The 18,901-nt window shown below is 37.6% G+C and overlaps 1 protein-coding gene and 2 pseudogenes across 1 annotated transcript; all 3 read right to left on the reverse strand.

Moving 5' to 3' along the window:
* Window positions 1-6,405: 6,405 nt before the first annotated feature.
* On the reverse strand, window positions 6,406-8,635 carry LOC129247854 (uncharacterized). Its single transcript, XM_054887209.1, has 2 exons — window positions 8,528-8,635; window positions 6,406-8,464 (listed from the first exon to the last, which is right to left on the reverse strand). The coding sequence occupies exons 1-2, from the start codon at window positions 8,579-8,581 to the stop codon at window positions 6,491-6,493; spliced, it is 2,028 nt and encodes a 675-aa protein (XP_054743184.1). The 5' UTR covers window positions 8,582-8,635; the 3' UTR covers window positions 6,406-6,490.
* Window positions 8,636-16,612: 7,977 nt separating this feature from the next.
* Window positions 16,613-16,799, reverse strand: LOC129249545 (U2 spliceosomal RNA; annotated as a pseudogene).
* Window positions 16,800-17,388: 589 nt separating this feature from the next.
* On the reverse strand, window positions 17,389-17,575 carry LOC129249597 (U2 spliceosomal RNA; annotated as a pseudogene).
* Window positions 17,576-18,901: the final 1,326 nt, after the last annotated feature.

An 18,901-nucleotide genomic window follows, 5' to 3' on the forward strand; every position in this document is an offset into this window, starting at 1 on the left:
CGTCGTTGTAGCCAGATTTCATGCTATAGGCTCATCTTTTTGGGTCTTTATCTGTGCGGTTACGGTTTGTTGCATTGTGTTGAGGTCTATCTTTTTTTTCACAGTGCGTTCTCGATGCATTTTTTACCGCGTTCCAGCTGTCCTCGCGTACGAGCATTTAGCTAATTCTGTTGCTCAGCGCGGTGTCACCAATCTGCTTCCTCAGAGCATCTTTTTCCGCGAACAATCTGTGACAATTAAAAAAACGTGTATTCAGCGTCATCACTCGGCGCTTCGCAGTATAGGTATCCGTCCATGCCAATGCAGTATAGGTACTGAGGAACTGAGTTACGTAGTAGTTCACTTACCCGGAATTCCTCTGGACCCATTTGCCTATTGATGGAATGAGTTTCGCCATCAGTAGCTAAGAGTTAAGGGTGAATAAATTAGGCACATTTTTAAATCAATTTGTTGCACAAATGAATACAGCGCTTTCAGGTTGCACATCTTTGCTGGAAGTTTTAGTTTCACAATTAGAAATCTCTTTAAAAATTAATCAGTTTTTAAAAATTAAAAATTCAAAAAACATTTCCTTATTTCTTAGTTTTTTAGCTAATGAAATGTTATGGGTATCGCAAAATTTAAACATGCAATTTTTATGCTTAACTTTTTATAATAGATTATTAAAGCAACAAACGCCTAGTAGTAGGCAATACTTTTTTCAACATGTTATAATATTTATATTACAATATTTATGTTTAATGCACTCAAATGCGAGTGTGCGCCTAAAAGCGTGCTAAATAAACGCATTTACACTAATGTTGTTACAGACAGTCATACATACATAGAGACGTGTACAATATACACACACATATATACACATTTATACATATTTACTTGCAGTACATACACATACACATATACACACACATACATATGTATATATACATATATATATATGAATACTAGACACACATACACATATAAATACATGCATATTTACATTCATACATAGAGCAATACATACACATACATATATCCATGTATGTATATACACATATATATTCTCATACACACATTCATGCACGTGCAACACACAACTATTTTATATATGAAAAAAAATATATAACATTTTTTTTTGTTTCTTTGCACTCTTAGTTTTTGTTTTTGTATTTGCTTTTTTCATATGTATTTACAAATTTAATCGCTTTTTAACGCAATTTTTAACTAATCTAGTTCTTCTCTTCTATGTCATGCTTGGCTTGAAACAAAAAAAAAAAAAAACTACAACAAAAACAACACTTACATACCACATTAACGAGGATGAAAGCGAGCTACAACAAGAAAATAGCCTCACGCTTGTGTGCCAACGCTTCTTCTAAACGGCTTCTGCTGCTGCTTCTGCTTCTTCTTTCGCTGTGGCTGCTAATTGAACGCTTCGCTTGCAACGTATTTACTTTGAAAGGCTTGAGTAACGGCTTCCACTTTGCATTTGTTTTATTTTCTTGGTACTTGCGTATGCGTAGCGTATGTATAATGCACGAAACAGCAACAACATTAGAGCCGAAATGAGCTGGAAGAGGAAAAACGAAATTTGAGTAAAAAAAAATTAATGATAAAAATCAATAGAAAAATCACAACAATTACAAAAAAAAGAAGTAAAAGCAATAGCTAACCAATAAACTACAGCACCACTTGCTTATGCAACCCACCAGCACCACCAATATAAAAAGACAACAACACTTATGTAGAAAACCAAGCACAAGTGCAAGCAAAAACAAACATGAACAACAACAAATAAGCTGCGTATTTTATGTATTAAATTTTGGTTGCAATTTTTTTAGGCTGATTTTTGCATATTTTTTTTTGTTGTTTTTATGAATTTATTTTAATTTTGCTTTATTTCTCATTTGAGCTTGATTTGTGCGCCTTTTTTCTTGCTTTATTGATCTCGTTTATTGTTTAGTTCGATTTATTTATACACATATACACATACATGCCTATACACATATACACACACAACTACTTTTTGTGAATATTTAATTTGGTATACGCTGCCGTATTTAGTTGTATGCTTCTATAAAAATTTTATCTTTGTTTTTATAAATTTTTTCGCTCATAATTTTTTTCATCTCTTTTTTTCTCTTTTTTATTTCGCTTTAATTTTCTTTCATTTCTTTATTTATTTGCATTTCTCTTTATTTTAATAAATCGCAGCTTGGCTTATAACATAATAATAATAATAAAAAAAATCTTTAAAAAATCGAAAAAAAATTTGTATTTGCTATTTCGCTTGAAAATGTACACTTCACTTTGTTTTTGTATTTGAAATTTGAATTTTTTGTATGTATCCCGCATTGTTGCGCGCAAGCACTTTTAAAATATGCAAAAATATTAGTTATATGCGCTAGCTAAATAAAATAAATGAACTAAGCTAAAAACAAAAAGCAAAAAACAAAAAAAAAACACAAAAATGAAAATTAAAATCGACAAATACAAAAAAATTATATGCAAAATTTTTCTGTATCTGACAAATGCGTATCTGCGTGTTTCAATTATTTTGCCCGTAGCGACGCTGCACGTTAATTCCTGCCACTACGCCATATGCACTTAGTTCTGTATGTATGCAAACAATTTTTTAGTGCATTTGTTGAAAAAATTGCATGGCGAAAAAAAATTAGAAATAATGGAAAAAATTCCAAAAATGTGCGCATAAAAACGAGGTAAGTATAATATTTAAAATTTAAGCAAAAAGATGTGTCTGTTGTTTTTCCGTGGTAAAAGAAAAAATTATTTACATAAAACGGAAATTATTTTAAAATTTTGATTGAAATATGTTCTAGAAAATTTATTTTAACTATAAGAGTTATTGAATGAAATTTGCTGGTAATATAAATTAAATTTACTTCGAACTTTTTCACCTGCACGCATTCAGGTTAAGTGGGGCGCTTACATTCCATATGCACGTCTCTACTTTTTGTGACTAAGTTTGAGCGAGTCGAGGTGAGTTGCCCTCGCATTCACCTTTCACCTTTTTCTAACTTCTCATTTAATTTTCTAGTGTAACCAGCTAGCACTTTTAGTAATACTGATAAATGCATATATTTATAGGGGGAAAAATCCACAAATTAGAAATTAATAGGAAATTTATTGCTTTTAAAAATTAAAAGAAAATTTTTTTCTCTGTTCGAAAAAGTTGCGTATTTTTCGAGCGCCAAATTACGCAGAAAAATGGTTAAACAAACTTTTGCTTCTTAATTGTATATTAGGTGCGCAACTAAGTTCCCGCTGTTTGTCAATAGATGCCGCCAGCAGTGTGTGATAGTCGGTTCTAACATAACCTAAATGTCATAAACCAAGCTTAGACATTTGGTAAACAAACTGCTTCGACACATTAGTGATTTCCCTTTGGTATCATATACTTTTCGTTTTGTGAAAATGTCTGATTTTGTGCCGAATAATCGTCATTTGCGGGAAGTGTTGATTTTCCTCTTTCATTCGAAAAAACGGCGGCTGGAGCGCATCGAGAGCTACAAACAATTTATGGAGATGCTGCTTTAAGTGAACCAACGTGCCGAGATTGGTTCCGTCGCTTCAAAGACGGTGATTTTAATGTTGATGACCGTCCGCGTGGCGCGTGAAGGAAGGCCAAAAACCTTCGAAGACGCTGAATTGGAGGCATTGCTCAATGAGGATCCATGTCAAACGCAAGAAGAGCTTGCTTCAGTATTAGGACTTACCTGGCAATCCATTTCCAAGCGACTGCATGCTTTGGGAATGGTTCAGAAACAGGAGACTTGTGTTCCTTATGAATTAAAACCAAGGGATGTTGAACGTCGTTTTTTCGCCTGTGATCAACTGCTCCAGCGGCAAAAAAGGAAGGGTTTTCTTCAACGCATCGCGTCGGGTGATGAAAAATGGATTCATTACAGAAATCCAAAGAAAATAAAGTCGGGGAATCTGTCCGGTCATGATTCTACGTCATCGGCCGGATATTCACGCTGCGAAGGTTATGCTTTGTATTTGGTGGGACCAAGTTGGTGTCATTTATTATGAACTTTTAAAACCAAGCAAAACTATCATTGGGGATCGGTGTCGATTTCAATTGGTGCGATTGAGCTGACAATTAGGCAAGAAGCGACCGCAATACGCGGAGAGGCATGAAAAAGTGATTCAACAGCATGCCAACGCTCGGCCTCACGTTGCCAAACCCATTTAAAACCTACCTGGAATCACTGAAATGAAAAATCTTTCCCGCCGCCATAATCTCCAGATATTGCGCCGTCCGATTATCACCTGTTCCGATCGATGACACATGGTCTAACTGACCAGAAGTTCCAGAATAATGTTGTATTTTGATCAAAAAAACAGTAAGAACTTAGTTGCGCCCCTAATATAAATTAAAGGTCTGTAAAATATATTTTTCGAAGATTTTTTAACAGCATACATAAAAAATTTTTTTTGAGAAGGAATTTTTTTAATTATTCGACAATTTTTTAAATTGAGAAGAATTGTTTTTAATTTCTTATAATTATTTATTTAAATCAAGAGGTTGGCGCATGACAGAGGGTTCCCCTTGTTGCGACACGTGGCTCCATAGGACCATATGTATTTATTTAAATCAGCAATTAGTACATTTTTAAAGATTTTTGAATATAATATAATATAAAAAAAATTATTTTGTCGTTTTTTTCCTTGTTCACTCCTCTCGGGAGCATTGTGGCCTCAACAAGACTGAGTATTGCGTTTGTTTCATTAATCTATTTTAATTTCTGACAGGGTAGGTGATTAGCCTGCCGCTACCAGTCCTAAGTAGTGGGAATGCCCACCTGTCGTTGCTTAAGAGCAACGCCTTCTTACTGCTTGGAGCGCCATCTGTGTTTCACATTTTTCTGGCAGAAGGATCACACAGATAGTTGAGGACTTCGCTAAATTTGGTGTGTCTGCGTTATTACCGCGATTGTCCGCTTCCTCTTGCTGGCGCCATTGATGCAATGTGTAACTGTGTGCTTTTCTGTTTTTTGCTTGTTTTAGCAGCCACAATGCAAGTAATGCGCTGCCTTTTTGTGCGGGAGTAAGGATTGGAAGGATAAGGTTGTTGGAGGTTGAGGAATTATTATTTTTTCATTTTTATAGAAACTAGGAAAGTTGGTAAGTTTGGAAAAGTGAGAGGACCGTGCTTTACGTGGGATTCGAACCCACAACCTCTGCGATGGCAGGCTAGTGCACTTACGCTAGACTATCGAAGCCGCTCATCCTCTATATAGCTGACGCAGAAAAAGGCTTGAAGTGATGCCTAGTCTCACAGCAAGCATACCCAGCGGACACTGTTCTGTACCCACAAAATTTGAGAGTTGCAGCTTTGTTAACGCTAGAAGCTCCCTCGAACGCCAGAAGAAACTCGCCACCTTGCGAATTTGTGTACTTGGCAAGTGCTCGTTGAGTTGACGCAAGGCTCACATGTTCAAGAGTATACTACAGATAGTCAAGTGGTCTCATTCTTTTCATTTCAAAAGGAAATTATCACACAAGTCCCCTGTCTAACCAGCTCATCCGCCCTGCCGTTGTCTTACTAATTAATCCTTTTTTATTGCCAAACTGGCCTTGAGCTCATAAAATAAAAATACTAATACCAAACACTTAGCTCAGAGAAGCTTTTGCAGAATACCTATCCCGCTCTTTTCGATCTCAGCTTGTCTGTCGTAATCGCTGTTTCGTTTTTCACTCAGCCATTCAAGGGAGGTAGACTCTAAGATGCTACAGAGACTCTCTGTTACTCTCTTTCTATTGCTACAGATACTCTTAGTTACTCTCTCTGTCTCTCTTCAACTACATAGCTTCTCTTTTTACTTGGAGGATGCTGAAGTTGTATGTAGTATGACTAAATCTGAAGATCTTTGGATTGTAAAGTAACTCTAGTCAACTAACAGTTCACTTAGTTCCACTTAGTTTTACTCAAAATTACTACATTGCTTCAATGTTTAAGGCAACTTACACACAGTATTTTAAGCACGCAACCTGTACCTTTCCACTACTGATCTCCCCGTCAGACCAACTACAACTACAAACCAATGTGATAGCCTCTCGGACTTTTAAAGACCTATGAAATCAACCCGAGCCGCGCTTATCAGATTTCTACTCTCTATTATGGCACTTCAGCTTACTCAGCTCAGCATCTTCTGTGTCTCTCATACTGTATTCACATACACGAATCAGCTTGTGCACTGAATAATTTTCAATGTCAGGAATTGTTGTAAACAGATAATATAATGGCCTGCTAAATTAATGAACTCTCAGGGCATAAAACTCGTTAATCCTCACTTCACGGTTCATGCTTTTTTCCGAGTATTAATGTGATGAGCTTCCGCTCCGCAGCAGAGTACGTATTCAAGGTCAGAGGGTAACAAAAAACAAACACCAAAACAGTTTTAATTTTTTTCCGAAATTATAAAATATTTTATTCACTCAAATAATATAAACTTACATCAAACTAATTCTCTACCATTCGTTTCTACAATGGCGCACTTAGCACAAATCTAGCCGTTAATACGCGTCCATCATCATCGACGATAGTTTTGACGAATTCGCCATGTTGAGCGCTTAAATCGTCCACTGATATGCCGATTTTGGCTAGAAACTCAGCAATCGGATTTCTGCCATTTCCTCGGTTGGACGACCCAATTGGCGAGCGATTTGTGTCGGGTACTGTCGCATGCACAGGATGTATGAGCAAAGGATTCAATGTGGCCGTATCCTCTTCATCATCGTCCTGCGGTTCCAATGGCTCGCGATCTCGCACCGCTGTCGGTGTTGTGGTGCGTTTGGCTTCATCTGGCGCACCTGCTGAAAAAGGCCTAAAGTCGACACCAAAATGACTGGCGCTGTGATGCTTACTGGGTAGTGGTGCACTAAACACATTTGGCGTGTTGTATGGATTGCGTGCGCCAAATAGACTGTCGAAGTTCGGATTAAGAGGCGCGATTGGTGTATAGCCATTGCCGCCGTAGGTCGGACGCACGCGATATGTGGTCGTCACTATGCGTCCGTCGGGTTCCACACGCGTCTTTGTAATGGCCTGTCCATTAGTGTTGCTAATCTCTTCGGGATTTATGCCAGCGCGCTGCAAAACATCTCGCATGTTGGGATCTAAATCGCCAACTGATGGCGCTTGATTGCTGTGCACAGTCTTTGTGAAGGTACGCACTTTGGTACGTTCGACGAGCTGATCGTCAAGATCCGTGCTGGGTGGTATATTCTCTACTTTCAACGTTTTGATAGGCTTCTGATCGCTGCCATTGGATTGGAGTGGATAGAGAAATTGTTCATCTAGAGGTTTATTGATATTAAGCACAGCCACGGGTGGCAAATCCTCGATTTTGATAGTTTTCACAGTTGTGGGTGTAGTTGAGGTTGATAGGTTGGGTGGTGTAGATTGTGGTTTAGAATCTCTGCTCGGATTGTATTGCGATTTGAGAAAATCTTCCAAGCTTGGCAGCGTTTGTGTGCGCACTGTGGTTTGCTCTGTGGGCTGGAAGTTTTTGGAAACTGTCACGGTTTTGTGTTTCCACTCATTTGGTCCAGTTGAATAGCTGGTGTGCACGATGTTACCATCATTGTCTGTGTGCGTGTTGGTGAAGGTGCTTGTTTGTCCAGCAGGTGTTTCAGGTTCGTCAAAGTCAAATTCGAAATTATCATCATAACCGCCCATGGCTGGTAACTCGGCCGGATTGAACGGATCATCTTTGTCCCATGAGTCGCTATCCCATGTGCTTGGTAGCTTTGGATAATGACTTAACGTTGGCTCTTCATCAAACAAATCATCTGTTGCAGATTTGGGACGTTTTGCAAAAGATGGTGTTTGCCAAATTGGTCTACCTTGCGGCACCGTGGGTTGATAGGCTGTATTTGGGTTGCCTGGTTGGGGATTGGGTTTGTTTGCCTGCGCTGGTTGTTGTGGACTAACTGGCGCTTCCGCTATTGGTTTATCCTGCCCTGCCCACTCCCAATCATCAAGCTTGTTGGGATTATGTTGCTGTGCTCGCTGCTGTTTCAATATTTCCTCAAATCGACGTTCGACATCTTCCATGTCGATATCTTCCACTTTCCTGCATAGAATGCTGCCATCCGGTTGCAGCGTGTAGGTGCTCGTATGTTTGCGTCCATTTTCAATGTTCGTGCGCTTCACAGGATGGCGCGTACTCAATAGCTGACGCACGGCCAACAGCTCGAGTTCCTTTGCGTGCTTCGCCTGCTCCAGCAACTGTTCGGGACTGATATTTCTGCCACCGATGCGTAGCGTTGTGACTTGTGGCTTGATGCGCAAAGTGATGCCATTTCGTGTGAACGTCTGGTAGCCCTCGTCCCCTGTATCATCGAGAGTGGGGAAATCTTCATCTGCCTCTTCCGTTGTCCAAGTTTTCGTATGTCTTTCACCATTGCTATCGATTTCGGTTCTACGGTGAAGTACGGTGTGTGCAGCTACCAACTAGAAAATATTCATTTTTTTACTGAAACATCTAAAATAGTTTTTCTTAACATTCTCTTATACCTGTAGCAGCAACAGCAGCCAAATTATATTGATGAAATTGTGTTTACTCCACATTTTTGTTGTGTTCAATTCGAGCTCCAAAATTCAACTGTTCGTTTCGCGCAATAAATATCGCAAAATACCTACTAGTTGGAGATTTTCATGAAACACTTTGTTTACATACAATTTTAGCTACACATAATTTAGCTCGAAACAGCCATACACTCATTCGGCTTCCTCAGAGATGAGATAAGCTCTTTCCATGTAAGTCAGGATTTGACCAGACCGGGGTTATCATTGTTTTGCGGCCAAATAATCATTTGATGATGCCAATATTTGTACACAAAAATAACAAAAAATGCAAGTAACTACAAAACAAAAAAGAAATAAGCAATTCTTATATGGCAGTAGCGGCGAACAATGGGGGATTGCTGATGGTGTTAAAACCCCCGCGCTTCAATATGTTGACCAGTTTTGATAATTTTTCTTTTTTCATCATAATAATTTCATTACAAAAACCATACATGCAGCAAATCTACACTTTAAATTTTTTACAAATATTAGAAAAACTCAAGCTGCACTAAACGCCCTTGCTAACCCTCGCTGCTCTTCGAAGTTAGTCGGTGAATGTAAGACAAAACTGAACAGTCTTGCAAAACACAACAAAATTTGTCCTATTTGGGTGCCTGGCTATGGTGGTATTACAGGGAATGAGTTGGCTGATAAGCTGGCTAATGAAGGCTCTGCAAGTATACCAATAGGCTCTGAACCCTTTCTAGGTGTCAATACTGCATCGATCCAACTTGGGCTCCTGCAGAGTAGTCAAGTGCTTTGCGAAAGAACCAAACAGGTGCTTAGCGATTTTTCTTCTAAAACTTAGTAGAAAGAACCTGAGAGCACTGGTGGGTGTAATCACAGGGCAAAACGCCTGTGGTCAGCATATGGCTACCATGGGAATGATTGGCGACATAATATGCCATTCCTGTCGTGAGAAGGAGAACACTCAGGAATGAGGACATTTTGTCTGTAGCTGTTCGGCGTTTTCTAGTATCAGATTTAGGCTACTGGGGGTGCGATGTTTGGAGTATGGATAAAGTTCATACTCTTCCGGACCTCTTAAGACCTCAATGAATCCAAAAGATTCGCAGAAGAGTGACCTCGAACCTATTTTTCAGTCTCACCATCTATATTGCATCTGTCCTGTCTCTCTGTTCCGTCCACTATAATCTATCCGGGTGTATTACAATGATCTTCCTGACTGAGCACTTGGATCTGTCCGCCTTCCTACAGATTTAATCATCAAAATAGAAAAACGCCATACACTTTTCATCACAATTCCACGGATTTTAATTAGACTATCTCGAAAATTTTGCGGTATGCAGTTGTGTAGCTTCTTAAATTTGAGTATAATAAAGCGCAAGTTTCAGGTTGCAAAAAAAAAATACTTCTTTTAAAGTGGAAATTCAAATCACACCTATTCTAAATAAGCAGTCTAAGCGATCCTGAGTCCAGATGCGTTTCTAGAAATTGTATCTCTCAACTCTAAGTAGTATGCGAGAATCCCATGCTCAAGAAATCTCTGGATCATCTACTAGTCTACATCACGTAGGTGAGCAGAGATGTACCACGGAGCATGCAAGTTCTGACGTAGAAGTTGTGAACACAGAACTAGGCCCCTCATTAATATAGACCTTTCTTTCATTAGTACGGTGGTTGGCAACATCTCCGGGCATTTCTAGTGGGAATACTGTGAAGCGTATTTCGTATGGGGGGGGCTTTTACCGCAGATGCAGGAACGAAGAGGAGGTGGAGAGTGTTGAACACTTCCTCGGCCACAGTCCTACTCTTGCCAGAACACAGCATCGCTTCCACTCTCTTACTTCTTTATGTCTGGTTGTCTTGGAATCTGCAACCATCCACAAAATTTCATCGATTTATCAGAGAGACAAAGTGGTTTCCCACACCCGAAATTAGAGAGGGAGACTTATGCCCAAATAGGTGGTATCACAATGGGCCTCCAGATCTAAGTACGTCCCTCTACATTCTCATGAAGAGTGACAACCACCGTAAACTAACTTAACCTCACATAAAACTGAAGATAAAAAGCATTGCTTTGTGAGTTAAATCTTATCTGCTCCAGAGGAACCGACACACTGCCAATGTCGCAGATAAACATTTTGGACTTTATATGTAGCGCATCTGGTAGCAATATATGACCATACACGTGAAAACGTAAGACGGTAGTGGTTCTACAAAACAAAGCGGTCGATTATGTGGGAATGCTTAGCTTACGGTGAGTACCACTCTCTTTGAGATTATAGAGCGGTCCACTTAGTCGTGAAAGCCCATTGGGAAACCATTCGCTTGCCGTCAAGTCTCCCCTCTAATTCTCGGTGTGGTGAAATCATTTAGGCTATCTGATAAGCGGTGAAATATTGTACATGGGTGCTGGTTCCAAGTCTGCCAGACATCCAAAGAAGAAAAGTTTATACAGCGATGTCGCGTTCTGGGAATGCTTGAAATATATATATCAGATGCCTATTCCAACTTTGCCCTGAAAAGAAGTTGTAAAGCGTTTTTCTGGTAAAAGGTTAAAGATTAGCATGGCGTCGCAGCTCATTTTTACAAGACTCTTTTATGTCATCGATAAAATTTTGCAAACGCTTGATAGATGATAATCAGGTCTGGAGAATGAAATGTTTACTGGGCTCTCAATCCGAGCTTAGTTTGGTGCGTTGTTTAGCACGTCCCACTGTCATTTGGCCACAATCTTTTCCTGTTGTTAGACTCGCTTGTGATATATTTTTTAGCTATTTCAGCCAGTTATCGTCCACTTCAAACATGGACGGACCTTGTTACATCTCAGCAAAGGATTGCTGGTACCAACTTAGTGCAAAATTTTGAGTTGTATCAATTCGTTAGGCAATCAGTTTTTAAGCTAATCCCCTAGTGATTGGTTAGGGAATTAGTGCTCACTGCAAACTCCACAATTTCCTTTATTTTATCGATATTTTCGACAAGAACTAGCAGAGCGTGCCTCATATTCAACGCCAGTTTGACCGGAACGAAATAGTTAAGATCACAGTATCTTTTAAATCATTCGATACTGTATGGAGTCTTGAGTAGCACATATATTTTTGGGCGCCTGTTATGATTTTTCACCTGGTACTGAAGAAGATGGTACTATTTGTGGAACGCTGTAATACAAAAATGGATTCACCAAGACCAAAAAATATATGTTTTTTATTAAAGTGGAATGCCGTTTTTAATTTACTGTACACCGCCAGTCGCTCCAAAGTATACATCGTGAGATATGACTCACTAAAGTCATCTAGCTGGAAGTAGTCAAAACTGTTTAGTTCACCTAATATCTCGACTGTAGTGATACCTTATCTGCGTTAGAAAGATCAGGTGGAGAAGGGTTTGGCTTCACTTGGTTGGCGCCGGTTAACACGAGAAAGAAACGGCTGGCGCACTTTATTAAACTCTGCCAAAACCGCTTAAAGGGTTAGGGGTAGTCAGAATTCAAATTAAATTTTTTTTTTGCATTTCCTTAAGCGGTTATCGCACCAATCAAGAAGAAAAAGTGCCACCTATCGGGTATAAGCGAACTCCAACTATTGCACCTACTAGCCATTCATTTTTAAATATCATCTTTCACCTGAAAAATTCATAATAAAACCAATAAACTGAAATACTTTAATTCCACGCTCACACCCAAATACCCACACCTCTGTTATTATCTCTGCCTTATTTGAATTTACCTATCATGCGCATAAACTTAATGAGTATCGAAATGTTCAATTGAGTACCGGAAATCATTGCTATGACTAATGAAAAAACCCGAAAAAAACTATATTTGCCTTTTTTGTTTTCTTTTATTCATTTGTTTATTTGTGCCGAAATATTATTTACAATGTGAAAACAATCATTCTTGACCTCCACTCCCTTCTGCAGCTTCTTTCTCTCTTTCACACCTTCGACTAGCCCATGCAATCATGGCTTTTCATCCAAAGCAACAGCAAGCTTTCGCGCTTCTGCCTTTGAGAAACCGGTCTATAATTTCTTTAAATTCTAGCAACTGTGGCTTAACTAAGCGCGGGTGATTCAATACGAGAAACATTCTGATGGCATGACTTGTATGTAGCGCTGACGAATTTTTGCATTTGTTTGTTGTTTTTTCATTTTTAAAGCTTCAAATTCATTGCGCACTTAGAAGTCATTAAATTTGGTAGCGATTAGCTTAGTTGCCATTTGAACTTGCGTACAAACGCGGGCGAAGGTGCTGAAATGTTGTTTGATTATTTTGATTGTTTTTGCTAAAGAAGATTGACGTTCTTCTAACATTCGTTACCATCAATACAAACTCATCAAATGCTGTCATTTTCATTGCCAAAGAAATCGCTTCAATTGTCTGAACGATTCCATAGTTACTGCGCTCGTTTGCTCTCGTTAGTTTGCTGAGTAAAAAGTTTGTGGAAAAATGTCTCATAATCACTAGAAATATTATCAACCTAAACAGCCCTTTGAGTGTCGAACAGATGCTGAGACTCAGCCTTCGAACTAAGATTTGTTGAAACTCAAATTCAGCATATGCGAATCGGTGCTGAGGTGGGAGACTAGATTATAATGAATTCAGAATGAGTATAAAAATATTATTTAATTCTTATTAGAAAACTATTTATACTTCCCTCGTTTCAAGTTGCTTATATGTAAAATGTCGTGTTGCACTTTGCAGAAATTATGGATCCTAAAGTGTTCTAAAAGTAAATTCGTACTATGGCGATCAGTACCGAGCAAAACCCTGTGCTATATACAGGGTGGCGAAAAATCAATCAGCATATCGAAATATTTATAATCTCTGTAAATGACGTCCTACCTCAATCATATTTCACACTTGTCAAGAAACAGACAAGCAATGGAGTATGTAAAGGTCAAAATAAAATAAATAAATAAATAATTTTTCATCACTCAAACTAATTTTTTCTTGTTCAAAAACAAATTGGATGATTAATTTTGCCCCACCTTGTTCATGTAGCACCTTTCGTCTCTATATCAACATAATAGTGAATTCCTTTTGTCCGGAATAGGACATAGGGCCTCAGGTTTCAGTTGTAGAATTATTTCCATATAAAAAAATTCTGCACCTGGCAGATTAATTTTCCACCCGGCAGATCATGATTTTGTATCTGTAGCTCGAAAAACGTGGAAGAAGATCTGGTGAGCTTCACCAAATGGGTAAGCTGACCAAATACTCAATAGCGTGTGGCCTCCATCTGACTTGAAAAACAGACACCTTTTGCAGCTGCTCGCTCCGAGGCAGACACTGCGAACTTCGTGAGACCTTTAAATTGTATATGTCAAAGTAGCCCCCGAAGCTTCCCCTCTCGTTAGCCTTTACACTTCCCACATGGATTGGATACCTCGTTGTTGTTGTTGTAGCAGCATAAATATTCCCCATACTTACATACGGGGAATGCCGCTGGAGTGACAGTCCTTGGCCGGATATAAATCCGGGTCATTTCGGTAACGTAGAACCGACTGTCGTGGAAACTTCAGCTATGGTTGTTCAAGTTACCAGGGTGTCCTACGTGAAGGTGAGAGTAGGAATTGAGGTTATAGAATACTCATAGTGGCTTTCTCTGGTTTCCAAGACTCCCAGACATCCAAAGAAGTAAAAGTTTATACAGCTATGACACGTCTTGGCAAGAGCAGAACAATGACAGAGAAAGTGTGCAACAACATTCATTTCCTCGTCGTTCTTGCAGCTGCGACAGAAATCATTTGAGGGAAGTCTCATACGCTACCCATCTGTTCCCATTAGGTAGTGCCCGGTGATGATACGAATTACTGTACTAATAGAAGGTCAGTCTCAATTGTTCATTCCTTCTATATCAGATCTGTCTAGTTATCTCACAAGTGGACTCCGTGCTCCCTCTACAGTTAACTTAAGCGATGTAGACGACTTGATTCCGGGTTGTCTGAATACTGAGCAGAGTTGACTAATGTAAGATCAGTTGCTTTCTTTGCCAGCTCATTCGCGATGCGATTTAAAAGACTGTCTCTGTGACCAATCGGTTGTGAGTGGTTGTGGACGAGGTGATATGAGGAAATTTTGATGTAAAATTGATGTAAAAATATAAAATTTACTATACGTAGTAGGATAGGCTAAATGGCTGACCACGCGAGGGGGCCCACTTGGGCATAAAATCAAAATTCGTCCGTTGTTGAAAAAGGAAAATGGAAGAATGGACTTTGGATTAGAAGTTAACGACTGGTGGCTAATTACGTTTGCGTTTATCCTACGCAGTAAAGAAGGTCCGAAAATATTTCTTTCCGTACAAATCGATGAAGTCCATGCTAATACTTATAAGTGTAAGTGTTCACGAAGTATCTAATAAATATATAAACAATAGGTTGAGCTAAGCTTTCTTTTTCCTCTTCAACGAACCCCAGTGAAATTGTCCTCTTAAAATTTTCGTGGCATATTTCAGCCCGCCAATTGGCCCTTCTAGGGACCTTTCTCAATAGCTAATTCTGTAGTGAACCCAAAATATTTATTTAAGTTGAAGTTGGGCGGATAAAATCTACAACAAAAAATTCGTTGTTGAACTCCACTTTAGAAGTCTGAGGGAAGAAATTTTATTTTAATTTGAACTAAGTTTAATGAAGCCAAAAAAATGTAAACATCTCGGCAAAAATTTTAAAATTTCGACAGCCCTTGAATAACAAATTTGGCCATCTGGACTAGTTTTGCCTTTGGCAAAGTTGTACTAGAGCAGTTATCCGCCTTCATATTTATTACAGTTTGTTCGAGTGAGTAACATTTTTCTAAAATTCAGGGACTGTGTTATTAAACCATTACTTAACAGAGTGTTAAATAGACTGAAACGAATTTAAAGTATCAATAAATTAGTCAAGTTCGCAGTATTCACATTAATAGGATATTAACCCTAGTAAGATAAAGCTATTGTCTACCCCTAAAAAGATAAGGATACGTCTAAATGACGTATCATCTTTTTGTGTCAATTAATTATTTTCAGTCAAATAAAGTAAACAAAAACATAAAAAAATACCAGTCTAACGGTTAGACTTGATAGAAGTGAAACCTTCCGTAAAACAAACTGAGAGAGAATAAGACGAAAGCAGCATTAGGAGCGGGATAATTATAGGTTCATTATAATATTGCTATAAAGTTCATATTTTATTTTCTTCATTTTATCATTATTCATCCTCAATGTTTTCAATTTCAACAAATCGCACCCTAAATACAAAAGGGTCACAACTCAAAATACCAAGATTTTCAGGAGAGACGAAAAACGTTTTATGTAAAAATTATTGTAATATTTAAAGAAAATATTGTTCCATCATGAAAATATACAACATTGAAGAAGGTTCTACTATATTTTTCTCAATTTTATTTTATGTTTGCGAAAATAAAACAAAATTTTGATTTATGACTCTTTAACTGAAATTTTTTCGATTAAGTAGTGATATTTTCTTAAGTTGTGCCTTTTTAACTGATAAAATGTTTTAATTTTATAAGTTCCCTAACCTAATTGAACTCACTTTTCACAACTAAAGAGGCACAATGCAAAATAATATACCACGAAATTTATCACTTTTTACAGTTATAGAGGCAGAACTCAAAATAAAACTCTTTATGTGTAATAAAAGTAATCAGCTGTTCTTGAGCCCATTAACGCAACTAAAAATAATTCTCTTTAATTGATCGTGCAAAAGCAACACACTTGACATAAAAATAGACATAACTGTATTTTTCCAGTTAAAGAAGATAGTTATGTGAACGAAATATTTGCAGCAGTTAGAAATGTGTACTCTGAATTAATTTATGCAAAAAACTCAGTTTTGGAAAATTTTGAGTTGTGACCCTTTTGTATTTAGGGTGCGAAATGATACGAGTGGCTTATGATAGATAAAATATGATACAAATGCTTTGGTTTCGATGTTGTCAAAAAAAAAATACCCAAACGGACCGAAGAAACAGACTTACAAATTTCTTCCATTTTCGTCCACTTGTATTCATATAAAAATTTATGCCTCTTCCCACCAAAGCTAAATGTATTAGTACATTTTTTCTTGTATTTATTCAAGGCTGAAATCCCGGCGGTAATGTAATACCGGGTCAACCCGTGGCAGAGAAGGAGCAAGCCGCCCCTAAAACACTCCGCCCATTTCCAAAAATTAGTTTAACATTTGTTGTCCTCCGATGGAGGATCTATCAGATGTTAAGCTGATAACCACACTACCTAGTCAATACATTTTAAATAATAAACCTAATAAACCTTTTGAGAATTACACGCTCACAAAAAAAAAATTAATGTACGAAATATTTATACCGATTCACTTAAACTGACTTTCAGTATCTAAACCAAAAATAGAAAAGCCAAAAAACTGTTTTCAATAAATAATCAGAAATGTCCTACAATGCAAATTTCAAAAAAAAAAAAATTTTATTTCTTGTGATTCGAACTAAGAATTTTGGATCGGAAGCTCACATTGCTAGCCGCTCGGCTATCGCGCCATACTGTCAGTGCTGGCCTAAAAGTTATTTAGTTCGTCGCTACGTTTATATGTTGTAATGCGTTTCACTTTTTCCCAAATCACTCCCAACGATTCTAAAGAAGTTTTCACTTCAAAAATTAATGTACGAAATATTTATACCGATTCACTTAAACTGACTTTCAGTATCTAAACCAAAAATAGAAAAGCCAAAAAACTGTTTTCAATAAATAATCAGAAATGTCCTACAATGTAAATTTAAAAAAAAAAAAAATTCCATTTTCGTCTACATGTATTCACATAAAAATTTATGCCTCTTCCCACCAAAGCTAAATGTATTAGTATATTTTTTCTTGTATTTATTCAAAGCTGAAATCCCGGCGGTAATGTAATACCGGGTCAACCCGTGGCAGAGAAGGAGCAAGCCGCCCCTAAAACACTCCGCGCATTTCCAAAAATTAGTTTAACATTTGTTGTCCTCCGATGGAGGATCTATCAGATGTTAAGCTGATAACCACACTACCTAGTCAATACATTTTAAATAATAAACCTAATAAACCCTTTTGAGAATTACACGCTCACAAAAATTATTTATATCAACATATAATATAACGCTTCGTAACTAAATAACTTTTAGGCCAACAACGACAGCATGGCGCGGTAGCCGAGCGACTAGCAATGTGAGCTTCCGATCCAAAATCCTCGGTTCGAATCACAAGAAAAAATAAAAGTTATTTTTATTTAGTTCGTCGCTACTTTTATATCAACATATAATATAACGCTTCCTAGCCAAGTAGGTCGCTTTTTTCGTTTCACTTTTCCTCAAATCACTCCCAACGATTCTAAAGAAGTTTTCACTTCAATAATACATAACGTAAAATAAATAATAAAATTCATTTTGTCTTACCAAACGTAACAAAAATTAGGCAGTCTTCACATAAGGACACAAATTGATTTCTTAAATCTAAATGAATGGAAATTTTTTTACTTCATTTGCACAACAATGCATCGAATAATCATTCAAAATAAAAAAAGCTAAAATCGAACAAGTTTATATGCACGTGTTGCAAACTTGATTTTGGTGCTCTCCACACAGAGGTGTTTTACATACGATGCATACCTTCTTAGACATGCGTCTTATTTTTGACGGACAGAAACCACAGTATTTTCTTTTTTTTGGTTCTTGTTGATCTGCACTGCCTTCTCGATCACTGTTGGTATCATATGGATAGGCGTCTGGAACACCACTGCTTCTTCCAGCGCTGTCAGTTGAGCTTTGTATGGCAACTTGAATGCTGCTGCGCAAAGTTTTTGACAGAGAAGGAGTTTCAAGTCTTTTTTTCATCCATGGTGTTGTTTACGATGAGGAAAGTGCCTTCATATAATCTTTACGGCTCAATGGCTTTCTATTGATACTCATTATGTTATGGCAATATATGATATATGAATTAATGAATGCTATATTTAACATGCCATAAAAAACTGCCATCGGCCATCTCTTAGTTTTTCGCGAACACGACATCACGGAACACATTTGATCAAATGTATCTACCCCGCCTTTATTTTGGTATAATACAATATATAAATAAATAATGGCTTTCCTGTTGCATCATCAATAGTACCTTTCTCATTATTAGATGACAGTAAACCATTTTTGATGGCTTAGGTTTATATGGAAGGAGTGTTAATGGGCCGTCATAGCAAAATTTCGAAGTTCCAACAGGTCGTCTTCGTGATTTTTTTATATCTTCGGGTATTTCACGTTTGTTTGATCTTATGGTGCCGACAAGAGTTAATTTGAATGGCTCTTTCAGTAAACTCTTCGCCAACTAATTTTTTTTTTTTATTATCGAGTTTGAACATATACATTTA

The sequence above is a fragment of the Anastrepha obliqua genome, chromosome 5 (assembly GCF_027943255.1).
Source record: "Anastrepha obliqua isolate idAnaObli1 chromosome 5, idAnaObli1_1.0, whole genome shotgun sequence".
Taxonomy (NCBI): domain Eukaryota; kingdom Metazoa; phylum Arthropoda; class Insecta; order Diptera; family Tephritidae; genus Anastrepha; species Anastrepha obliqua.

What these genes read in the sequence shown, in the direction of transcription:
- LOC129247854 (XM_054887209.1), bottom strand. Translation starts at nt 8,581, where the DNA reads ATGTGGAGTAAACACAATTTCATCAATATAATTTGGCTGCTGTTGCTG. An exon ending in GGCTGCTGTTGCTGCTACAG is followed by an intron (nt 8,465 to 8,527) that starts GTATAAGAGAAT and finishes AATATTTTCTAG; the next exon opens with TTGGTAGCTGCACACACCGT.